At 37.3% G+C, this 25,884-nt stretch overlaps 1 protein-coding gene across 5 annotated transcripts in view; it reads left to right on the top strand.

Moving 5' to 3' along the window:
* The window catches only part of EPB41L4A (erythrocyte membrane protein band 4.1 like 4A), a 139,703-nt gene that overhangs the window by 77,470 nt on the left and 36,349 nt on the right, over positions 1 to 25,884 (top strand). For all 5 annotated transcript variants that reach the window (XM_085305352.1, XM_085305353.1, XM_085305351.1 and 2 more), the window contains exons 7-12: positions 302 to 389; positions 3,435 to 3,523; positions 3,906 to 3,969; positions 14,697 to 14,788; positions 15,723 to 15,800; positions 19,461 to 19,573. In XM_085305352.1, the coding sequence (XP_085161478.1) occupies positions 302 to 389; positions 3,435 to 3,523; positions 3,906 to 3,969; positions 14,697 to 14,788; positions 15,723 to 15,800; positions 19,461 to 19,573 (524 nt within the window). The remainder of the gene's footprint in view (positions 1 to 301; positions 390 to 3,434; positions 3,524 to 3,905; positions 3,970 to 14,696; positions 14,789 to 15,722; positions 15,801 to 19,460; positions 19,574 to 25,884) is intronic.

The following is a 25,884-nucleotide window of genomic DNA, read 5'->3' as shown; positions in this document are numbered from 1 at the left end:
AATGAAATGTCTGAAGCATGTTTGAGACAGCAGGGCATTAGTGTGGTWGCCAGAATAAGAGTAGCCACCCTCTTTAACATTTTATATATGATAGCATCTTACAGCAGAGAATTTTACAGTAAAATTTTATGCCCRCTGTACAGTCTTACTTGGAGCCAGCAGACATACAGATAATGGCAGTCTACATGAAAGGTAGAAAGCGTTGCATGCCTGTCCAGCAAACTATTTTTATTAATACGACTTAGAAATTCTAGTATCTTTACTGGAAGCGCAAAGTTCTTACGCAGAATGTTATTTACAGGGGTCAAGTTCCTGCTGAGGCAGAAGCGAATTACTTAGGGGTGGCCAAATCCCTGGAAATGTATGGAGTTGATCTCCATCCTGTTTATGTAAGTATTGTTTATAATTACATATTTTAAATTTGCAGAAAATCTCCTGTACTGGAGAGGAGGAGAGTATTTGTACTGTCTAGTCATCAGGTAATACTGTAGAAGAAAAAATGGTACTTAAGAAGTCTAAAGAAACACGTATTTACAGACTGAATGGATTAAATCTTTCACACATACAGAAGCCTAATGGGTTTCAGATGAAAGACTGTGATTGTATTACTCCTGTGAAAGACAATCAACTGTACTAGGAAAAAACAGTGCTGATAAATTGGAAGGYATTAGTGTAAGTGTCAGAAAAGATAAAGAAGTTTATAATTCCTGTTTGACACAAGAATTTGCACATTGTTCTTTTGCAAAGAACACAGTGAATAAGAGATGAAAAGGTTACAGAATCATTGCAAAAGGCAACCAAAAGCAAGGGTGGGGTAGGAGCATGTCTGACTTGTTTTGATATTCAATGTGAAGGCTTTGCTAAAGAGTCAGAGCATGTTTACAGCTTTTTCTCTACGATATAACGCAGCATTGCAAGTTGTCTGTATTGCCTCAGCAGATCCTTCCACCTCTTTTGTAAAACAACATGTATTTTGGGATTGGATCGAAGCCATCACYTGAGGGCTATGTGCTACTCATAGAAACATCATTCTGTCTTTTCTGTCTTGTTTGAATAGTTGTGCTCATGGCAGAATGGCAGGGTTTTTTTGTTTGTTTTTTTTTGAATAAAAGAATATCAGAAGTTCAAAGGGGGAGTTGTAATGTAAATAGTTCACTGAGTTAGATGTCAGTACTCTGTAAAATTATTTAAAAGAAAATAAAGAAGTCAAGATGCTACCAAAAGATTAAGTATGCATTTCCACCTGACATCATGTAGCCTACAACATGAAATATATTTTTTAATACATGTTGTGGCTTAATGATATTCATATCCAGTGCTCCATKCCACTCAACCTATTGGAAGTGGGGGGGGTTACTGGAACATGCTTCAACATGGTCCAGCAAAATCATATTAAATTTGCAGAGTCTGGAAAATTTGTTTTCACTTAGTTTGGTTATGCCCTGCAGAGGGATCCCCAGCTGAGCTATGCATTGTAGTATGCTTAAGTCTAACCCATGAATATCATTGTTCGTATTTATATTACAGTTCAAGACAACATATTCAAGATTGAAGCTATAGAAATAGTTCTTTTCATTACCTGATCATATTGAAAATAAATTTGCCCTTAGTAATTAGTTCATTCTGGAGCACAGGCAGAAAGAACTCAGGGAGATGAGCCTGAGCTTTCTCACTTCAACAACCACACGGAAATATAATTTCTATAAATGGGGATATAATTTCTATAATCAGTCTCACAGCTGATATTTTTTGTGGTTCATGATCTGCTAGTATAGAGCTAAGATTCTTCTGTATTTTCCCAAGCAGATAGATTAACTAACTTTTGCAGCTGACTTTTAATCTCATGCAGTGATTCTGAAAATAACCTCACGCACTAAGATCTGCAATCTTTCAAGCACCTTCGGTATCATGAGGTATTGATGTGGTAATAATAATTATGCATAAAGGTAGAAAGGTAAGCAAAAATTAAAATCAGATTTATAGCAGAATTTTCTTACCTTTCCTGTTACCACTTCTCTTCACTCCCCAGGAGAAGTACCTGCCATAATACTCTGTAATAAAGGCTTAAGTACGAAGCTTGACTGKTTTTGGAGCTGCTACTGGAACAAATCAAAACTAGCAGCAAAACTAGCAGCTCCTATTACTTGAACTGAATCATTTGACTTTTAGGCACTCTGTGCCCATTCATGCTTCTGCACTGCAGGCTTCGGTGTGATCAAAGACATTTCATTGATAATGGGAATGCCTAGGGGGACTAGAACAATTTTTGCAATTTCCCAGCAAAGTTAAGTGGTAAAAATGCTGCCACTTTTCCCTCAATAGATGATTCTAAATGTGGAGCCACAAATACTGCAACTTTCTAAAAGAAAGAAGCCATTCTGAGATGACTCATTTTGGTGGCCTCTTCTGTTCCACAGAACACTGAAGTCAGCGTTTTTCTCTGAAGTGGGAGAACATGATGAGTTACCTGATTATTGTTGGTGATTACTGCTGAAAAAAGAATATTGTCAAATTGCTTCCAGAAATTGTTTACGCTTTTCTCAGATTAATTCAGAATGAGCTCAGGAAAACATGATAAAAACTCCTTGTTCGTTAGACATCTAAGCAGTAATCCAAAAGGGCTCATATGAAACTTCAGAAGACTCAAGTTTTCTAGAGCTTGTGACTTCTTCAAACATGAAACTTTAAGACTTTAGGTTGGGCAGGAGAGCTCAGCTCCTTGTCTGTTCTGCCCTCTACCYAATCATCTAATTCTGATTATTGACTACAGATAAGGGAGTTGGGGGGCTTCTGCCATTCACCATCAGATTTTTCATTGTATTCTGTACAAACACGATTTGCAATTCAAGTATTGATCTCAGGAATGGTTTCCTTTGGAAAAGATGATGTGACCCTTCCTTGTTACTCTTGGACATTGCTACACATTMTGAAGAAAAGGTTTTAATCTCTCAAAGCAGTTAGTTTGTTTAGGACCACTCTGTAGCAGCACAGAAGTGATGTTATTTTAGAAGGGAGAGAGCAGCTGTGAGGTTTAACTATAGTGAGGTAGGTCAGGAAATCACTGTGTACCTTCAGCTAGGGTTTAGAGTGTCTGTTGCTATCATGTCTTAATAAAGAATTTAGTTCCTGAACTTTGGTCATTTGCCAAATAGCTGAAAGTAATTCCTTTAATTATTTTTATTTTACTCTGTGAAATGTGGAAACTCCCATTCTTTCCTTCACTACTATTCTTTTTTTGCCTCTTTGCATCTGTGCATAAGAGTTTCCTYATAGGAGCTTTTATCATTAGATCAAGTACTGTTTCCTCATCCCAGGAAGGACAAAAGAATGTGTTCAAGTCAATCATCAGACTACCTTCCTCCACTAGACCATCCTGCTACTGTGGTGCAAATTGCTGCTATAAATAATTGAATGACATATGTTTTATTTTCTAGGGTGAAAACAAATCTGAATATTTTTTAGGATTAACACCTGTAGGAGTTGTTGTCTACAAAAATAAAAAACAAGTCGGGAAATATTTCTGGTATGTATAATTTAAGTGTGTTGTCTGTGTTTAAACAGTGTTATTGAACAGAAATGTATGATTTGTGATTTATGTTTTAAAGTTGATTTTATTTAGAAAAAAACATTTCACAATTGGAATTCCTAATGTGGATTATTCAAAGTTTTTAATTCCTTAATAATCCAAATATTGAAAATATTTATTGAAATATTTTACCTTTACTCGACTCGTGCTGAAATGTTTAAATACTGCTAATTTCTGCTGACACCTAGCATGTACATGCAGAAAAAATACTACCTGTAAACCTTTTTTGTCTTTGTATGTAAATATATGCAACTTTGTTTTACTATTTATGAAGTCAAAGTTCCATGAACTTCTTTTTGTCTTTTTTACAATATTACAGGCCCAGAATTACAAAAGTTCACTTCAAGGAAACACAGTTTGAACTCAGAGTCGTGGGAAAAGATGTAAGTTTTTATTCAAGCCTGAAAAATATAAATAATCTCACTTTTTAACTAATTGTGAAATATTGTGTATCCATCAAAGTGAAACTAATTTTATTAATAGTTACTGCAAGAAAACGGTCTTACCCTGAAGTGTCATGTTTGCGTGCAGTTTTAGCAAAGAAAAAGGAGGAAGAAATATTTTCTGCCCATGTTTTGTGGGTATGGGGAGAGAGCTTCAGCAGAGTAGTGTTGACGTGGGGATTTTATAAAAAGCTTTCATGTTTTCATACTATACTATGAATTAGAGTGGACTACTTCTACAATGCCATGCTTATGGTATGACCTGCTTTTAAACCAGGCAAAATCTACAGGGAAAGCTAATGCCCACTGAAAAGTGGAGAGCAGAAAACTCAGAAAGCTTTCGGGTGCATAAGGTGTTTTATAGCTTTGAAGCAGAAGCAGCTACCTTATATAGCCTGAAACACATTTGTCTGTATCTGGTATCTGGTTGAGTTACGAATTTAGTTTTATTTTTTGAAAATACTTTGTAGGTCTCCTTGGAGTATCAGGAGTGAAAGTTTAAAGACATTTTTTTTTTTTTTTTTTTTTTTTTTTTTTGAGAAATATTTTCTTGCTGGAAACTCTGTTTTTCTCCTTTCAGGTTACTTGCGTAAGTTTATTCATCTGTGTGGTGGTTGTTAGTCTCACTCATGATTTTTCCAACAGGTCATTTGGTGCATTCAGTACATTCTGAGAAATGTATGTGTTGCACTGATTGATTTTGGTTCTGTTGAGGGTAGTATTTGTTGTGCTTGTGGAGATGCATTGGCAAGTTTTGCTTTTGTTACTCAGAAGTGGTTTGTTACTGTTCATTGTGCTGGTCTATGGGAAGTTTATTTCTGGTGATGTGTTTGTTGAAATAAGAGAGTTGTTTGAAGGCTGGGAGAAGGTTGGGAAAACTTTTCTCAATGTTTCACTTCAAGGTTGAATGCCTGTTCATGTACAAACAAGTCCTGGTTTGACTTAAAAGTGAATTGCATTGAAGTGATGCTGTAGTTTGTTTGATGTCGCATGTATATATTTTTTGTTTGAACCATCTGGAATTGCAAATGTTTAACATGCTGAAAGGAAAACCTGGAAGCTTTGGAAAATGTGCATAAGTTTAGATTATGAATRCTGATCGCTTATAAAGTTCGTGAACATTGTGTATTAATGATCCTAATAYAAATGCTTTGACAGCAGTTGGCAATTTCGAGTCCCAACAGGTATTTTTAGGAAATTGTTCAAGAGAACAGTAAGTACAAGGGCGTGTACCATCATTATAATCTACATTGCAACTAATACTCATTTGAGTGCTTCTACAGTATTTCTTATCTTAACAGGTTAAAGAAATGGCAAAAGGGCCCAGGAATACCATCGTCTTCATTTTTGTAAACATTTTTGTTACTATGAAAAAATGTTTTTGGAATAATTTGACAGTAGTCTTAGCCTCTAGATTAAAATTATTGTAATAACAACTCATCAGATAACAACAGATCAGTAGATCTGTATGACCATAAGTTCTAGTACCTCCACAAAAATGTTACTCACAAATTTCTTTTATTCCTCCGTGCTTTGGAATAAATACTATTGCTTTGTCCTTTCATGTGAGAAATGAGTTTGCAATGTATGGTAGGAGAATAAACATACCATTTTTGCCTCACGCTGCATCCTTGAATATCACCTTCCAGCACAAGGAATTAATACTTTCCTAGTTACAGATGTAGTATACCGTGTCTGGAATGTGTTACTCATTTCCAGACAGTTCAGTTACTAGGAAGATGTTCACAGGTTATGAAGGAGTTTGAATGACGCCAGAAGCGGTCACAGGGAAGAGCTGAAGAACTGTGTCTAATTTTATCTCCATATCTTTGAAAGTTTTATTTCCTCCTTTAGTAGCATTTGGTGAAATAAACATGGTGGACTTAGAAGGATGTATTTTGAAATATTAAATACAAAAACTTTTCCAAACACAGAGTGAAAGTGGATGTAAGGGTCTAAGAAAACTTGACAGGAGCAATGCTCAAAAGGAAGAGTTATTAATTAAGATCAAACAGGGAGCAACAGTTGCAAGAAAAGGAGAAAACTGTCCAAACATCAGGGAAAAGATGCACAGGCAATAGGATTTATTAGACTGATGAGTACTCTCCATAGGAAATTGATGGAAGGATATGACTTAAAATTAGTTGGAGAGAACACTAGATAAGATTTAGGAAAAGGTGAAATAATGGAGATTTTCCTCCTCTCGTTGTTGGAGTTTTATGGCGTAAAGGAGTTAACGTCATGTAATACTAAGAACGGATTGTTTCTGGATATACTGAGTGCTTTGTATGAATCACAGTTTCCATATCGTAATGAAAACTCCGTACACACTGAATTTTAGTTTTCAGTTACTTTTATTCACACTCACAGACTCCTTCCACAATATACTTGTTCATCAAGAGGAGGTTTTTGATGCTCTTCTGCCTGCATGGAGCTACTTATGGTAACATCTCTTTTTTAAGATAAATTTTTCTGAGACTTTTCTAAACCTACTAAAAAAATTTGAACATGCCATTCCTGGTAAATGGGTGGAAGAGAATACTCTTGTCATCTTTGTAAATTCAAAAATGTCAGCCTAAATGTACAGCTCCATGTCCTTAGGCCACCTAAAGAATACACTGTGAGGTGCATGTTTCAGAATAAATTGTTTATCGCTGCTGCTGCTGAATTTGTTGTTTACATTGCTTCAGTTTTCATAAACTTGATGATTTACTGAACACAAGGTATTTATTGTCTTACAAGACTGTGCTTCACCTTCCCTGCTTCGCATTGTAGTCTCTTGTGCTTCCTCAGATCTCTTCTAAGAGGCCGTTTCCTGTGTATTTAACTTCTTCATTAGGKGTATTATTCCTACATACCTATTGCTATTGTGTGCCTGCATGGTTATTGGTTTTAGCTTTTACTATTTTGCATTAATTCTATTATTACTGTCCTTTCGTAAACAAAATACTGCTCTTAATATTTGGCCATCCCTGGCGCATCCTGACTTGTGAGACTAATGACTTGGACGAGCTGACAGAAATTGTTTTTCAGTAGCGTTTATCACTGAATCAGTATTTCATTGTCCCCCAACTTGACCCATGCTCTGCACTGTGAACTAAAAACATGCTAGTCTTTCTGTGAAATGTCTAAATATCAGCATGAAATTAGGAACTTTTTTGCTTTATAGATTGCAGAGAGAGATTCCCTGAGCAGAATAATTAGAGAAATTTTTGGTGCAGCTCCTCTTTAAGAAAATGAGAGATATGCACAATTCCTATTAGCATAGATGTCTGTTTAACAACGTGTTGGAAATCATCCAGCAATACGAGTGGCTGCAGAAGGCCCCCAGGGCAACAAAATTGAGTCTAACCACAATGGATACGGTGTGCGGACGTGAGTAATTGGAAGGGTACACTACCTACCTTCTGTACCTCCTCTGTGTGAGAAAGGCAGCTTTCTTCCTCAATTTCGCTCGGCTATGAAGATGAACGAAGAGAGAAGAAACATGGTTTGATAGGTTTGGTAGGCTAGGAAATTAAATGTAATAATATGCAGCAGTTACAAAAGTGGAGCTGCCTTGTTCATACTTAGGATGGGTTTCTGTTCTGATCCCCACAACTGGATGCTGTTTTTTGCAAGAGTTCCTTTTACTTTGGTTACAGTGTGTCTGAGCATGTAAATGAATGATTTCACTGGCTCACAGAGTTTTTGCAAAGTTTCTGTACTTCTTGCTTTTCGTGCTTATTTTTCAGGGAGTCTGAGCAAGTTCGATCTGCAGAACACTTGCTTTTGTTATTTCTCATTTTAAGAGAGGAGTCTTTCAGAAGGCTGAAATTTTTGCTTTGTGATGCATTTTGAAATTTGGTTTGTTTCAAGTCAGAACAAACCCCCAAAACAATGCAATTAAAAATGATTTGCACAATTGCAACATGAGCCTTCCTCTGCAGTCATTCTTAGTCAGGTGAAGAGGCCCAACTCAGCTGAAGCTGTAAGGAGAAGTTGATAACGACAGTATTCAAGAGCCTTACTWGCAACTGGTGCATGTAAGAGGAACTTCAGGGCAATTCCAAAGTGTGTAATGACCTCCCTTCTGCTGGCTCAAGCTTATCTGAACACAAAATTTTTATTCTTTTATATTGTACTGGGAGATCCTGGGCTTTTGTTTTAAATTAATGTCTTTATTTACTTTAATCTGCTTTTTACAGGTTTTAGAAGTCTGATAAATGATTATGTTAAGCTGGTCTAGCCTTACTCCTTTGTGACTTCACACGCCTTTTTTTCCATTTTGAATTACGTTACGGTATACAACTTACATAAATTGCGTAGGAGGAGCTCTCCATTTGATTTGTTCCCCTTGCACATTTTCTTGTGAAGATGGAACAGGGGCTGGTGAGATGTTTCTCCTATCCTAAAGTCCCATTTAACTTAGGTTTCCATTCAAGAAAAAAAATAGCATTTTGATTTTTATGATAGCTAAAGAACTAAAAGTAAATTTGCATCATTTGTATTTGTGCCCACTTAAGCCAGAATGGTGGTGGAAGCTAAAGGGAGCAAGCACTGTGATGTTAATACATTGTGTGTAACTACTTTTTCTTTTCTTTTTTTTTTTTTTAAAAAAAAGTCTTCTAAATCACCACATACTTGTAAGAATGGCTCAAGGCTTGATAGCTAAGTCAACATTTTTGAAGGAGAACTAGGATTCTGATTCCTGAGTAAACTTAAAGTGGTAGTCATTAAAATGTTCATGTAAGGATTTTTTTTAAGTTATTGTTTAGTAATTTTTTTGTAATTGCTGAGATCATATGAGGCTGAGATATTTTAAAACTTCACATGCTTTATCCATAGTAGCACAGCATTATTAATTTTAATTCTTGACTTGTATAATGTGCTTAAACATAATTATCTAACTAGAGATTTCAGGTGACCTTGTGTAACCAGTGTTGCACTCTCCATTACAGAAGCTATGACGGGTATGTGTTGTGTAAATATGTGAAGACAGAATATTTCCTATTGAAAGAAACAATTGATAGTATCCGGGTGTGTGCGTGGCCTGGCAAAGAATAATGTTTGCAAGCAGTAGCTTTAGAGCTAGTATTAACATTCCTGTTACATGTGCATGCCTATGCAATGTGCTTTGTAATGGGCCAAGGTCCTTATTTATGCTAAATTAATATTCAGCGCAACTGGAAAGAGTCTGTGTGTTGGCAGAGAATTTCTATTAAGTGTTTTTTTCATTTCCCGAGCCTGGACTGATAGGGGATAACGTGTGTCCTGTTATAAATTAGAACAGCTAAGGTCTGCTCTGAGACATGGATTTTCAAACATTTTTGACCTGTGGAGTTTTAAAAATTTTCTAGTGGAGGTGCAGTGTTCCATGGAGCTAATGCAAGTCTGCTGACAGTAGGCTTGCTTTTCCCTGTTATCATAGAATTAATCCATAAACTTCACAGCCAGGGGATCTTCTGATCCCCCAGAGGGGAAAACCGTCATTTACAAGTCTTCTCTTACAGGCAGACTCAAGCTTGCCCTGCCTGGGTACTGGGCTAACTGGACATGAGCCAGTTCTGTGCTTGAAGCTGTGTAATCACATTAGTGTGGCAAAGCCAGCTAGGAACTGTTTGCAAAAGGCAGTATGGGCACTCCCTAAGTAAAATGTCAGCTGTGGCAGTCCCAGAGGCGTTTTATGGCTCTACCTAGCAAAGGCTGGGTAGAGCAATGTGCTTTCTGGCTTGTCTCCTTTGAGAGAGGGCTTGTCTCCCTTACATGCTTGCAGTAGGAGAGGAGCCGATGGTGGAGTGCTCTGCCAATTACCAACCTTTTGGTGCAGAACATCTCAAATACCCTGCCAGGTCAGTTTTCTAGCTGCTTTGAGAGGCAGTGTAAAACAGTCAAAGGCTGTGGTTACATGTTTGGTTGGCAGTATATTTATAAACTAGTAGTGTTGTCAGACTATATGATTGCATGTGCTGGTCTGTCCCTCCCATGGGTAAAAATAGCAGTGAGGAGTGGCAGCATGAGCTTTAGCACGTTCTAGAGACTGAAAGGCAAGCTTTTAAAGCATTTAGAAGGAGAAGAGTATTTTATATTTGTCCTCCCAGTTGTGTAGTTTCTTGGCTCTCTCAGGTTAAGCAGCCCAACAACTAGATGGTGCTGCAAGGGGCAGTCCTGTTCCTTGGCTGCCTTTGGCTGTATGGTCCTGGCACCTTTCTTACCCCAGCTCTGATGCTTGTCTGATCCTCAGGGGAGCTGGTGCAAGTCAGAGACATGACTCAAAACCATCATACAAAAACAAGTCTTTTTCTGCTTGATTGATGGCACGATTGGCTTCTTGAAGGATGAGACAAACACCAAAGCTGGTGCAGAGAGGAAAGGACTGCATGGCCAGAGATGAGGACAGACTTCGGAGTGGACAGATGGAGCAGGACCACTCTGAAGCCATGTTGTTACCATTGTGTTTTGTGCCACCTCACCTTCAGTTCAGTTTCAATCAGTTCACTGGGCACTCCAAAAGCAACAGGATAAATAGCTTGGGGTACTTTGTGAGGCACCAAACAACACTGGGCTTCAGCATGTGGAATTGTCATTTCCTGTAACTCATCAGTAGAAGTACAATAGCTCTTTYTTTTGGCTCAGATATATTATACTAATTAAAAATTCCGCAGTAACTCTCACTATCTGTGAAGAAATTATAATAAGTCAAGATGGTAAAGATGTTGCCTCTTAATGTAAACAAAAGGTGCATGATGTTAAAGGGGTAAGATCATCCTTGTTTTACCTACACAAAAAAAATATTTCTTTAGGGGAGGATGATTAAAGCTAGAAGATGTTAATGCCTTTAGTACTACCTTATTTTTAAATATGCACTGAGGAATTGTGAGGGTAATCACAGTACTGTTATGATACATCGAACCAGCTTAAAAGTAAAAATGGAGGAAATCCTAGACCCWAATACGCTGTATGCAGAGTCATATTGGGGTTAGTTGCAGTAATTTACTGAATCCTTCCAAGAAAAATTGAAAATCAATAAAAGAATTATGAGTTGTCTCCTCTGTGTTGGTGAAAGACTTTGGGAATTATTTTCTTAGGCTTCCTATCTTTGATAAAATTTAGCTGTGCCATTTAACTCATTACAAGCATCCATCATGAGATGATACTTTTCAGATGTGTGCTGTTCCTTTGAATTCAAATAAATAAAGACAGCGTGTTGTCAGAAAGCTTCCTGCTTCCTCCCCTAATTTTTGGAGACAGTGGGTGATATGTTTGATCTGCAAGGCGACACTGTTTCTTTCTTAATACCTTTAATTGCTGCATACTAAGTATGGGCATTTCAACTCACAATTTATCATCAAAATCTTCTACTTCTCAGCTGAGATGCGTTTTCTTCCCTTCAGAAAACAATTTCTTCAAAAAATGTCATCACTAGTATTTGCTGTTGAAATCTTTCAATTGCAAGAAACTGTAGCTCTTTTAGGTGCCTAATTACTTTTCAGGTGTTATGTATCATTTGTTTTATATATGGGAAAATGCCAAAACTTCAAGAATAAAAATTAGRCAGACTAAGGAGAACCTTTTCCCTAATGGGAATTTTTCCCATAATTTTAGTGGCATTCAAACTGGGCTAATAATAAAAAATGGTRGAAATACCTTATTTTAAAAAGGCCCTCCAAAAAAAGCAAAACACTGGCTTCTCCCCCACAAAACCCCAAACTTTCTTCTCCCACATTATATAATTAAATAAATATAAGTGCAGCAGAGGATTSATTGCCTAAATATAAAATTTAGAAGTGAAGGAAGAAGGAGCAAGATCCTGCATATTAAATGTGAGTTATTGGGTTTTTTCCTAACAGAATTTAAAATGAATCATTATATTGCAGAAAGTCTGTAATATCAGAGATCTAATCTGAGATTACTGTTTAAAATTGCCTAAGTGGCTAGAACTGTGTTGATTTATATGAAGTCATACCAGGTGATACTCTGATCTAGAAATTTTGGTGTAAATTAAATCATAAAATCTGAAATTATGTTTCTTTCACATGTAGAATAAGCAGAGGAAAGTACTACTTGATATTTCTTCATTGAAAACCTTAGTTCCAATTCAGTGGGTAGAATGACTGCCAGAGGGTTATGAGCAGTTGAAAATTCCAGTGTAAATAGTTTTTTCTCCTTGGCAGTCTTAGCAATTCCCCATGAAGCTTCTGGGTGCTTGGATTTCTTTTAGACAGGTTTTAAAGTTTTTAGGTTTACCTTTTGTGCTCCTGGTTAAACCCATTGTGTATCTTGTAGAGAGATTAAGATCCCTGTGAAGCCTGAGACTGTCTTTTTAATAATTGTAGGAATATATTTATGGGGCTAATCTAATATTTATTCATTTATAATATGCAGCATAGCGATCTCAGATAAATCCTACTTTTCAATATTTGCGGTGGCAGTATTTCTTACTGTGCTCTTCTTTCCTTGCTGTGATGCCCTGGAGGGGAAAACATGGTTTTGAGAGAAGACTACAAGGGGRATTTTCATTCCTTGGATATTTCTTGCTTTTGTCCCAGCCAGACACTTAAACTTTTCTAGGGGAAAAAATATAACTAAGGAAATAAGCTCATTTGTATGTCTCCAATTTTTATTTTTATCGGGGAATGAAATCTCAGTTGTTCTAGCCACGTGTGCAGAGTTCTGTCATTTTTACTGTTACTTGCTTGGAGTTGCTGGAAAAGCTGCGTGAGCAGAGGTAATCTGTGATTTTTGTGAGGCTGCCGGACAGCCTTTAATAAGGATGTAATTGATTTCTTTGTGAGAGGTGAAGTTCTGCATTCTAGAGAACATGCTGAATTAGTTTGCAGTTTGCAAGTTGCTCTCAGGTCACAATACCTAATTACATAGAGAACATGAGAAACCTGCCAGAACGCTTCAGCCCCACACGCAGGGTGCTGCAGGAGTATAACGTGACACAAGAGCATCCCTTTCCTAAAGCTGGCTGCTGAGAGTGGGGTGAGGCATGCACCCGCTGTGACTGCCTGAGCGCGGAAACGGTTTTAGGATTCGGTTGCGTCACGATTGCTCACCCTGCGGAGAGTCTGCACTGAGCTCGGCAGCGCTATTCGTTCTTCRTGCAAATAGCAGATACGGAACTAAGCACTTAAATTTACACAGTGATAGATAATTGGAAATGTATTTTATGTGAACCATTTTGAATGTTTCAGTTGTCGGAAGCTGTGTGTGCAAGCTTTTATTCCTGGTCAAAATGTAAAATAAATTAGAAAATATAAAGAAAATAGAGAATATAAAAAGAATAAATAAAAAAATAGATAAAAATTGGTTTTTGTTTCTCTCTGTAAGCAGTTTGGTCTGATTTGTAAAACTGCTTAAGTACAGGTTTAGGAACAAAATTCTCAAATTTCATTTCTTTTGAAAATAGTCTTTACATCAGTGTTACAAAAAGAGGATGCTATTTTTTAGTATCTGACTTGGTAACTAACTGTGTGCTTAAAGCTGAAATTATTTACATCACTTAGAAACAGCTGATTCATTTGCAGGATGTGCTGCCTAGGTGCTGATGTGGCTGTGGTGTATTTTCCACTTTCTTACAGAAAGGACATGTATAGTTGCATTAAAAACTGATTTGTTGTAGATACCTGGTATAGGTAGTGTGGGTATCATGGTTCATGGCCAGGTTATAATTTCATACTGAGTTCTCATGACTTTGTGACCTTCCACAAAATCAAAATATTATGAAGTGTGTGGATACCCACCTTTAGGTTTAGGTCAGGTTTGTGTCTCTTGTAATATATGTCACCAGAAGGGTGTTTCAGAAGGGTATTTCGGTAAGCAAAGGATATAAATGCAAGTCTCACGTTTCTTTCTCTAGTGGTTCTTCTTGTCTATTGGAAATATTTCACAGTCTGTAGATGTCTTAACTTCTCTTTCGCGTTTCCCTATGGTTCGGTTTTTTTTCATATTTGCTGCACTGACTGCCACTTTCCTGTGAATAGACTTCAAGCTTTTGAATATTATTTTTCTGTTGTCTTTCTTCCTATAGCTGTCCCCTCTATAGGTGAATTCTAAGTCTTTTTATGTTGAGCCTTCTTTTCAAGTACTTTGAATCATTCTGAAGTTAATGTTATTCCTCTATCTGTCCTTCCACTCACCTTTTTGATTTCCAGATTTATCTCGTTTCTTCTCTGCATGTATGTCCTGTGTATTTTCTCTTTGCATTGTTGTAGCTTATGACAAATCTTCTATTTTTCTGCTCCTTTTATTCCTTCCCTGGATAWATGGCTAAACAGAACCCTGGGAAGATTATATTTTTTTGCTTGGCCACATGAGGTGCAGTTTCAGAAAGCATCAGAAACAGACTATCTGAAAAACTTTTTCTGCTTTTTAGATAGGAAGAAGCTGACATCTGTGGACCAGAATCAAGGAACAGAAGTGTTTCAGTAATCTCCTTGCTCTTCTTATTTTCCATGTCTGAAGAATCAGTCCTTTAAATAATTATTTTCAGGCAGTAAGAAACAAAAAAAACCTTTGAAATAAAGAGCTGTACAAAATTATAGAACCTACATTCTTCTTAGTCATGTCTTTTCTTATGTACAGTGACATGAGGAGGATGCCTTCTCATGCTCAGTAGCTGGAAGTTCTCTTCACTGGCAGAATCCTTCATAGCAGCACTGTTTGTTATGTTCTGTTTTCAGTGCAATGAAACGTCCTTCTTTTTTGAAGCGCGTAACAAGACTACATGCAAGCATCTCTGGAAATGCTGTGTAGAACATCACACGTTTTTCAGGTGAGTGCTGCTGAAGTTTAATGTAATTCATTACCAAATGAGGGATACTACCTTCAAAAGAATCTTGCTATAGCTGCGAGTGGTATAACACAGACCTGCTGCCTGACAACTCTTGTTTCTTCTTGGTTATAGAATGCTGTTAAAAGTTGATGCCTTTCTTTTTTTTATGATGATATAAAACAGTCATTTTAAAATCTTTCAGTAATTCAGTGGCTTGTTTTGTCTTAGAATTCTTTTTGAAACAGTGTATCTCAAGTTGCCTATAGTATGTGGTAACAAAAGTATCCACATATGAATGTTTATGGTGGAATTTAAGCTGTAACCATCAAATTCTCTGTAGCAGCATTGGCTTCTGGCTTCTAGATTTCACGTGTTGCTATTACCTATGATTTTTTGAGTATCATTCTTTGCAGTGTGCAGAGTTTTAGATGGAATGACTCTTTGAAGTTTTAGAATATTTTACTTATTTATTGAAGTATATAGGAAGTTTCTAATATTATACCTCTCAAAACATATTTCATAACCTTTGCAAAATCACTGGGTTTTTAGCTAGGAATCTGTTCATGGAATGCTTGGGGTTGGCTTTAACAGTAGTTTAGACGTGCAAGTTCAGATTTCCTGCTGCAGTCTCATTTCTGTGTCATGGTGTTTTTGCATGCCAGTGTGAAATATTGAGCAAAAGGCTGTTATTGCCAACAGTTTATAGTAGACTCTAAAATAAAGAAATATCTAATCAAAAGATAAGGCTTTGTGAAACACATGGCTTTGTGGAACGCTGAACCCGTTAAGAGTCTGTCTGGGGGTGGGCATGAAGAGGAGCTAACAGAAAATTAGAATTTCAAGTTTGTATTTATTGTTTTTCCTGTTAGGAAAGGGAGTCTAATTGGGACCTATCAGTGTGAATTTACTCTGTTTTATTTTTGAAACAATGTAGAATGCCAGAAAATGAATCAAACTCTCTGTCAAGAAAATTCAGCAAGTTTGGATCCATAGGTTATAAACATCGATACAGGTAAATTTGTTTCTTTGTATAACTTTCTGTTCAATCAATTCCTTCTTTATTCTTATTTCTTCTCTTGTCTTCCAATTACGGGAAGCAGTCATGTCTCGCCCCACGCAGACTGTAACTCAGAGCAGTTCTGTTCACAAAGGGAGACTCGGACCCACTTCAGCTGACTCCGTTTGTGTCCAAGGCCTTGGAAGGCGGTTTTAGGACAAATGTAAAAGTTGCTTCTGATTGTCCAGATTGCCAGAGCTGTCTAGGACCTGCTGTAGCCAATAATGAAAGTGAGAGGAACTTTGGCAGGGCTTAAAGTTAAAATCTCATTATAAGTTGTGAAATTATCTTCATGTCCTAAAGTTTTGTTTTGTTTTGTTTTGTTTTGTTTTCTAAAGACTGGGGAATACCAAAGCAGAGAGGCATGCTGGCTGTCACCTGTCCTCGGGGAACTAGCAAAGGGGAGGTACAGAGCAGTGGAGGAAATCCCTAAGTGTGAGGCCCTCCTTTACAGCTGCTCGGGCATTGGAATTGAGCCATTGCAAGGGCTGTTGGTCTGGTTGGTTAGGTCTAGTCCTGTAGCAGTAATGCTTTTGTAACACTGCTGATTTAAGACTATAACTGAGGGAAGATCTGAAGGGAGGTGGGGATATCTTTTCTGACTGGACTATCTGGGAAAAAACTGGGTAAGCTTTCAAGCCTGCAAGCCCTTTCTATGTCTGAAAGAAGCAGCAAACTTTCAGGCAAAGGGTGTACAGGGAGCAGTTACTCTCAGCTTTAACCTGAGTTAACCAGCTAGACAGTGGGATGTAAAGGACAGTTAGTACTGTGGTGCAGAGGAGGATGTGGCAAGAGGATAGGTCTTAAGATAACTCTAGCTGCAGAATCACAAAGAGCTAGCAGGAGTTGGGACATAGAAAAAATAGAAACATAACAGAAACCTAGTATTTTTATTGAGTCTCTGGTCCCTAAGTCTGTTGAAGCAGCAGGGTCTTTTGTCTAGTTAAGACACTGGATTTGGCATTTGGAGACCCATGTTTTTAATCCTGTTCTGTCACATTGGTGGAGAGTTGCATGTTCAGTGCATATCAAATGAACCTGAAGAGGAGGGTGTGGAGCAGCAAACCAAAATCACATCTGAAAACTAAGCCCCTTTGTTTTTCCATCTTCATTTGCCTTGTTTATCAAGTGAGTCTAAAAAGAGTTTTTCATCTTTTGYATTTGTTTTGAAGCTGCTGGGTGAAAGAGCTATATATACTATATTCACAAATTCTAGGTTTTTTTTCCCCCATGTCCTGTAAATGCACCAATTTGTTTATAGTTTAGATTTATTTTTGTCTTGTCTGTTTGTCTTTTTCCTATTTGTATTTTCACCATCAGTCAAGAAGTACATATATTATCATAGGTAACATGAATGATTGATATTTGTTAGGCAGTTCTTTAGTCCTTAGGATATCCAAGGAGGATATCCTAAATCCACAACCATAACTCTCCATTTGTCAAATTACTTCAGGATTGCAGTCGGTAGCTGTAGTAGCTACTCATGGTAATGTGCAGTAGTAGCTCTCTAGAGTACTGTGGCCCTGCTGTGTTCCAGCTCCCCCTTACTCTAGGTAATGGAGGATTGAGTGTTCTGCCAGTAGGGTTTCCAGTTGGATCCTGACTGGCATAAGYTCGTCTGTGAAACTGGTATGGAATATATTGAATTTCTGCCAGAGTACTGAATGGATGGACCATTTCAGCTGATGGGAACATGGCAGATTATGTACTGTAGGAAAAGAAAGTTTTGTGTTTACCAGGACCTTCCCTAAGAATATCAAAAAATACAATGTAGCAGTTACTACATTTGAGTGAGTTCTGCAACTGGTACATTAAGTCCCTTTTCTCTTGGACATGCTTCTTTTTATTATTATTTATTTATTATTTATTAACAGCTCCAACATTGGAGTGATCGTTACTGCCAGCAATATTTTTAATGTTGGTTTTGTCTAGGACATTTAAGTGCAGCTTTTTGTTCTAGTATAGCGTTCCCTGTTTTACTGTAGTGGTTGTTGAGGATTTCACCCTGATCGGAACTGATGTTCTGGTTAATTAGTGTCACATCTAGTTACACCATATTGATTACCCAGTATTAATCATAAATAGTGATGATCAGTTGGTATTCGACACATTAACTCTCCTCAGAATACCAAGCAACAACCATAGCATTTCATGTGCCTTGTCTTTGTTTATCCCTCAGCTTTGATTATCTTATTTCTTTGCCTTTTGTAGTTGTTGTAGCACCAAAAGCAGTGACAGTATGTCCATCTGCTTGCGTCATTAGGTCAAAACACGAGCCATAGTTCTGTTCTTGGACTGTGTATGTTTTGGGGCTGTAGTATTGCGTTCTGTTGTTGTTCTAATTTTCCAGGAACTTCTTGTTAGATGGCAGGCAGATACCAAGAAAAGTACTTCCTTATCCTAAGATCAGATGTTTTGGTTAATACATAGAGTTGTTAGTGTGAGCTGAAGATCTTATGGCTGGGTGTTTTGTTAAAACAGCTTTTGGAATTTGTGAGACTTAGCATGGTTGCAGAACTTAAAAGTTAAACAAATGTTTCTGGCTAACTTGGGAGCAGAAGAATGTGAAACTGAGTATAAAAAGACAGCATTACTTTGATGTAATGTTAGAGATTTTTTATGTGCTTTAATCCTTTTACAAATTTTAAGAAGATCAAAATTCTGCAGTGCTGATTACTTCTGTGATACTATTGATGAAAACACAATCATCCTACTGGAGTCTATTCACATAGCTCAGAACATCTATGTAGGTAATGCCTGGTATAATTGCTTGGCACTCRCTAACAAGACATCTGACGTGGAACTGCAGGTGTTACAGCAATTGGGAGTTACTATTAACAATTACTTCTTCTGTATAATAAGTTTCCTGAAGCAAGCTTAGAGTTTTGGGGAGGAGTATGGGGCCTGGTTCACATTTGTATTATGGCCACTTTATTCTGCTTGGTCACATGGAAAGGCGCTTTAAAATGAGCATAAAACTATTTATTTATATTTTTAATGACCTTTTCCATTGTGTGATGGAAAAGAGCCATACTATAAATGAGAGTTAGGTCTTGTTCTCAATTTAATATCAGTCAGGCCTGTGCTAGTGAGAGTACTTTATATAGTATGCTTTGCAATGGGTTTTTCTTGCCCTTTTTTATCGTCACCCCTCTATAGGAGAGCAAGTAGCCACTTACTGATTGAAACTGAATGACCTTAAATATGTGTTTTACTGAGATAAAAAATTACAAAAAGAATTCAGGAAATGAAATAATCAAATTCTTTAAGAAATTTATGTGTTAGAAGAGAGAAGTTTACAAAAGGTCATGCTATCTTAACCCCTTCTTACCATTCTGTTCTGTTGCTTAGCTCCCCTGGAAAATACCCAATATACAAAAGAGATCAGCACAATCTGTTGACGATTCTTCCATTATCTGATTTAAAACAGCAGTGAATAAATAGCAGGGAGGATAGTGCTATGCAGCTGATCATGATACCATGAGTATTAGAGTTGGCATGAGAAGTGAGTAGCTAACAAAAAGTGCTGCCCAAACCACGTGCATTTTTTCTGTTTCTTAGATCCTACATGTGTTTATCTGATTTTGTTTTATGTAATTTTGGTGCATTTTCAAGTGGCAGGACAGCTTTGCAAATGACCAGAGACCTTTCTATTCAGCTTCCCCGGCCTGACCAGTGTGTTGAAAGAAGTCGCAGTAAGACTTATCCGAAAAGAACACAACAAACTGGTAAGTCCTTTTATGCTGTACCTATGGAAAGATTTCTTCTTTGGTGTATGAGTCATTCTGTTTTCAAGAAGCAAGTCAAAAATGCTGCAGAATCCTCAAGGATCTCTCAAAATGCATTTTCTCCCCCTCCGTTTGTTTGTTTGTTTTAGGTCAGTATAGAGATAGCCTTAAATGGATCTTAAAATTCCAGTTTTTATTCACAAGATGTCAAGCATGGATCAAACATGATAATCCATATCTGTAGATCTAAATGTAAAGTATGAAATGGAGATTTGAAATCAGGCAGTTAGGGCATAATTTTTATTTCTTGAAAGCTCTATCTGATGACTTTGTGTTGCTTACTTGGGATCCATAATTCCAACCCAAGGTGTCTCTCTTTTACATCCTTTTCCCAGTTTGATAAAACCAGTTTAGTATCCTTTTATTTTGATATGAAGTGGAATAGAAATTAATGACATGCCTTCTGAAGTTTTAACATGCTTCAGATTTGTGAGTTGGAAGATCATAATGCATTCTAAAAATGTCAGGGGAAGCTGGATGTTTTTGCGGGCATCAGAGGAAACACTTAAGATTAAGCACACATCCCAGGAGCTGTACCAAAACAATGAATGTTTCCTGAAATCTAGTAATAGGGCCAAGTTTTTCTAATGTCAAGCTCCAGTTCCACATGTGATCATGTGCCTACCCTTAACTCTACTTGTGACAGCAATTGTGCAAATTTCAGTGGAACTCATGTGCATGGAGTTGAGTATTTGTGCATGTATATTAGTGTTTTGTGGAAAACTTGTTTAGACCTTAAAATGTAAGTAAGCTTTCTCTTTATCCCAGGTTAATACAACATTAGAAACTTTTGAGTCACCATTGTTAAAAAGAATGCAGGTAGATACCTCTGGAAATCACCTATGTTGATTCTGGATGGCATCTTTGGATTCAGAAGCAAAGTTAGTGTGTCTAGAAATTTTCTGTCCCTGTTCTGCCTGTTAGCTGCAATGGGCATGGAGGAGTAGTGTAATTACAGGTATTATCCATGGAAAATATAAGCAGTTTACAACAGATTTTTTTGGTATTAAGAAGGGAAGGACTGCTTTGCATTTGGATTATGGTATCTTTTTGCAGTGTCTGCAGTTGTGAATGGGTGCCTAAACACAGAAGAAGCTGTTCCTTCYTGAGCCTAGGAACTTAGGCTTTTGTTCAGCTGGGCCATCCCATACTTAAACATACACCGTGTGTAAGGTGGTAGTTCCAGGTTTATGGCATTTCTCACCTCATTGCTCTCCAGTTCAGCTTTGCAGAAAATTTTATGACTGTTCAGAGGTAAAATTGTTATTTGAAACTCAGCCCTTCAGTTGGAAATAATATCTGCCATAGCACAGGCACTGCATGTCTGTCTGCATATTGCTGTAGGGATGTTTGTGTTGTGCTCACTGATCGTTGCGGTCTCTTAACCAACTGTGAAGAAAACTGAGACCTTCTTGTAATCTATTTTACTGGTGTAAGGTGATGCAGAATTCACTGAGCAGTACATGCTTGTTGTTCTGTTGGATTTGTTTGTTCTACTTCCAAAATAAAATAGACTATTTTTTCTCCATTTTACTCATATGTATTTGTGTAATCTGTATCCTCTGTGATATGTTGGGGGTTTGTTTTGCTTTTAATTCAACTGAATTTATTACCTGTGTGTTCTGAATGTACAGTCCCTTTCCACTGGTGAGGGTGTATTACCTGAAATGATTTCTAAGTAAAAGGAATTTGATTCATATCCCAGTTAATATTTGAGGTAAGAGAAATGAGCCACCTAACTCAGACTCTATAATTCCTTATAAATGAGGATATTTTTGAGTCTTTATTTTTTCATTTTGTATTCAGGCATTCACACTGATAAGAAGCTTTTACTGTTTCTCTATTTAAAAGGATTCTCAGACACTGAGGGCAGATTAAGGCTGGCTCTCCTCCGTGTGACAGTCTATTGCATCTCATTAGGATAAGTCCTTCCCTTTTCACRTAAATGGGTTCTTAAATGCAGCAATGTAGAGTCCAGGTTACACAATAAGTCAAGTTTTGTTTGTTGATATATTTTACTTGGTTAAAAATACTAACCCACTGCAAAYTTTACTTGTACAGAATAATTTTGACCTCAGAAATTAGATTGGTGTTGTAAATAGTCTCATGAGTTACTTAAATCATTCCATGACTGAAATGTCTGAGAGAATAATATGACATTGCTTACTAAAATAAACATTTCTTTCACACAGTGAGATTACATTAATGGGGTTGTCATTGATAGCTAGTCTTTTTAGTTTTATTTTTCTTATGGAATAATAAGATTMAATAAGCCCTGTTCACAATTTGTATCAGACTGAATTTTGTTTGCTTCTATAAATTACAGATTTCTTAAGGTATTTTCTGCCAAATGCCATTTCCATTAGTACCCAGTTGGATATGGCTTAAAATTTGTCTTGTTGTAATGAAAGGTAGAATTCTATTTATTTTTTCTACCCCCAAACTCAGTAACAACTTGCAAATAGTTACTACACAGTAGTTTCCTTCCCACCTTCTCTGAGTTCAGCATCTTTCCTCATCAGCTTCTTTACCTTTTTTCCTCTTTTTAAGATTGCAAAATTAAATGCATGAAAAAAATAGTTTCTTTCTGCAACCATTCAGTTAGCTGTTTAGCTTTTTGTTACCTTTCAGTGCCAAGAACGGGCCCGGCAGCAGCTATGGTTTGGGGGCAGTGAGCTGGCCCTGGGAACGGGAGGCTGTAGCACGTGCATTCTGCATCGCCTCCATCGTAGAGGGGCTGAAGCCTCTGACCTCTCTGCCGTCTCAAGTTTTCCTCTGTTCTTCCTTTTTCTACCCATGTTGTTCTGTTATTTGCCATTATATAGCACTTGTTCTCCATCTTTTTTTTTCTGTCACTTAAAATCAGAGGTTAGCTATCTTTTGAACCATTGAGCGACTAATAATGTTTCCTTGTCTCACTGGTCCATTAAAATATGCTAAAGCCGTTAAGACTATAGCTACTTGCAGAACTCCCTGTTTGGAGTTGGAGTAGATGCCAAAACAATGATAAAAACATTTATTTTTATATTTTTAGTAAAAACATATGTGCTTTAAGGGAGGGTTTAAAGGAGCTGATAATGTGAACGGAGAGAAATTAGCTTTCTTAGGTAACAGCCACTGACTGACTCCCTTGATAGGATAGACATTTTAGATTTAGCACAGCAGATTATTTTCCTAGAAACCAGATTAGAGTTGCATAAAATGCAGTAACCTCCCTTTTATCACTTGCTTAATACATTATATTTGTCAGCTGTTCTAAGGCTGGTGGAAAAATAAGACCAGGAAACTTCAGTGACTGTGTATCACTGAATCAATGTTTTTATACTACTGAGTTGTTTTTCCTCCCTGTATGTTTAGATTAGTTTTTAATTTGCTGTTCAGAAGGAGAAAAGGATTTGGGTGTTTTGTGTGTGGGGGGGGGGGAGGTAAAAAGCTCAAACTTGAGCTCTGCATTGCTTGTCTAGTTTGCATGTTCTCTTTAATTCATTTCAGTAGAGAAAGAGTTACAATTACATTTTGTTCTGGTTATAAATCATAAACTCAAACAGTGGAACAGGATCTCGCGTTGTTCTGTCCTACTCTGTTATGATAAGACTGACATTTGGTTCAGCTTTCGCAGTAGCTCATGCGGACTGCCCCATGAAAGTGCTCGTTACCCCAGGCTCCYCAGGAACGTTGCCTCTTGCAAAACGTTGGTCCGACCAGGCCAGCTGCCACGGGTCTGAGTTTATTCGGCAGGGAAAAGTGCGTTGCTTAGAGTTTGCTGTTGTTCGGTAACAGAGGGCTTGGCTTGTCCCTGCCTCATGCACCGTGTGGTTGTTTAAACTAGCATAGAATAGACACTGCCGTTCTGATGTAAAAGCAAGGTGGAAAATCAGAAGTCAGTGTTAAAATTACAGCACTGTCTCTTGTGGGGTCTCTGCCAGGGCTCTGTTCTGATGGTCCCAAGCACGTGCAGTCACAGTCCCRGCCCTGGCAAATGGACACAGTGTCGTAGACACCCGGTGTCATCCTGCTGGGTCCAGCTCCGTCGTGGTATGGAGAACGGTTGGCTTTGAGCATTCAGTCTTGAGTCTTTTCCCGGAAAGCTATGAGATTGGGTTTAAAAGTTAAATTTCAGAAAATAAATGTTGGGATACTGTTATTTATTTATGTATTTACTTTGAGTTTTCAGAGCAGAGTACACATGGAAGTACATATACAAGAAAGTATGAGAAGTAGAAACGTCCTGTGTTTTCTGCATAATTGCCTGGGCTTCAGGAAAGGCATGGTTCTAGTGAGAGGATTAGTCACACTGAATATGTATATTTGTATACAACAGTCATTATCTGAGTTCTCTTAATGCAGGAGATACTTCAGCATACTACCCTACACATCTCTGAACTAAAGGATTGATTTAGGAAATTGTGCTTTTATCTTTTTGTCTGAGCAGTTGCTGTATTCAGATCCATAAAACAGAAATTTTTACTTTTGGTATGGATTTGGTTGCCTGAAATCTGACTGTCCATTATTTACAGCTCAGGTTTTCACTGAACATCAGAGTTGGCCRCCACTTCTAAGGGGGCTGTGGAAAACTACATCAGAATATGTGTGCATCGTATATATGTATGAAATTTCGGAAGGGTTTTGCACTAGAAAAAGCTGAAAACACTAATTCAATGTAAAAGAGTTAAAAGTCAATTGGCACATGTGCATGTTTTTCCTTTCTTGTTTTGTCCAGAACAATAAGCTACTTCAGAGAAAAACTGTTCTGTTCTGGGAAACAAGCTCCTGTTGAATGGCTAGCGATACCAGCATTAACGAGTTTTTAATGTACATTTCTCTGTGGTCTGTAACCCAAATACAGGAACTGGTGTTGACAGTTTTTTAAGGGGATAACTATGTAACAGGTACCTCTATAAGCTGACTTTTGCCTGAGGTTAATTAGCACCAGAGAAGCTGTGAAATGATTTACTAATTTTAAAGGTTTTTTTAAAGTCAGAGATTTTGTAAAAGGATGGATTTAGCTACTTTTGCATTTYGTGTGTATGGTGTGAGGTAAACAAAACCTTGGAGACTCCTGGCTTGGAAATTAATTTAGTGAGTAAATGTTGTCACAGAGTAAGCTAAGCTATGCTATTGCCTATACATACAGAAGTCCATCCACTTTTATAAGCTCTAGTAACATGCAGTGCAGAGCATGAACTCTTACTGTTTTCGTTTTGCTCATGCTATCTTCTACCATCATTAATAGATTTAAATATAAACACTGCTTCCAGACAGTGTCAAGGGAATGAGTTTAATTGATAAGAAACAGACATGATGTCATTAGTTTTGCCAGGCTCCTGAACTTACATGCTTTTGGAGTTTTTAAAATCTAATGGTCTGTTTAAATTTGAATGCAAAAGCTGGGATCAAGATCACTGTAAAAGCAAATTGAAGCATGTGCGTTCACATTATTGGGAAAGTTCAGTTCAATGAAAATTGACTGTAACTTCTATTTAATAAAAGGTAAACAACCAGGAAAACCTGTTACAAGTGAGAAGTTCAAGATTACTGGCTATCTAAGGTATTTTTGAGAGGTCTTTTACCTTGGCATGTAAGAAACACTAATATAGATAAGATATGGCAATGGGATTAGTATTTGAACAATTTTTCTGGAGTCTGTTCTTGTATTAGGGATACTGTGTCACACAGACATATATATTGGTAGAACAGCATCGTATAAGGCCAAGTTATAATAATGGTTTTGTTATCTCATGTGTTTGATGGCAAATGCAAGCCAAATGTACCTGAATGCACCACATGGGCAGGGGGGATCAGGAACCCTGACATATCCTATAGTTTAACACTGACTACTACATCTTCATTTCACTGCTGATATCTTCCTCAAAGTGAGTAAATTTCTTTTTCCTGTTCTTATTTGCTGTCATCTTTCTCTATTTGTTATTTTTGACTGTAGGCATTCTTCTGTCTTTAGAGGTCACAGCAAGAATTTCTGTAGCAGTTTTTTATGCCTTTAATGAAGGTTGAAGATTCTTGTTCTGCATGTTTTCTTATCCACATCATCCAAAAAAAGCTTTAGGGTTTCTTAAGCCATTAATTCTTCTTTCAGTAGTTCTGTCCTTTTATCAAGTGGGTTTTAATGGCAATGTAGCTATTGCTTTGTTCTTGAAAACAGAAAATAGCTCTATAGATAGATGTATAGTGCTTCAGCAAGTCTATAAAGTTGATTGACTCTTCCTGTATAAAAGAGTGTTCATTTGGAATGC

The sequence above is a fragment of the Rhea americana genome, unplaced genomic scaffold (assembly GCF_003343005.1).
Source record: "Rhea americana isolate MKP2758 unplaced genomic scaffold, rheAme1 scaffold_22, whole genome shotgun sequence".
NCBI classification, from domain to species: Eukaryota; Metazoa; Chordata; class Aves; order Rheiformes; family Rheidae; genus Rhea; species Rhea americana.
Note: the sequence above shows the minus strand (reverse complement) of the source record. Positions and strands in the feature narration are given on the sequence as shown.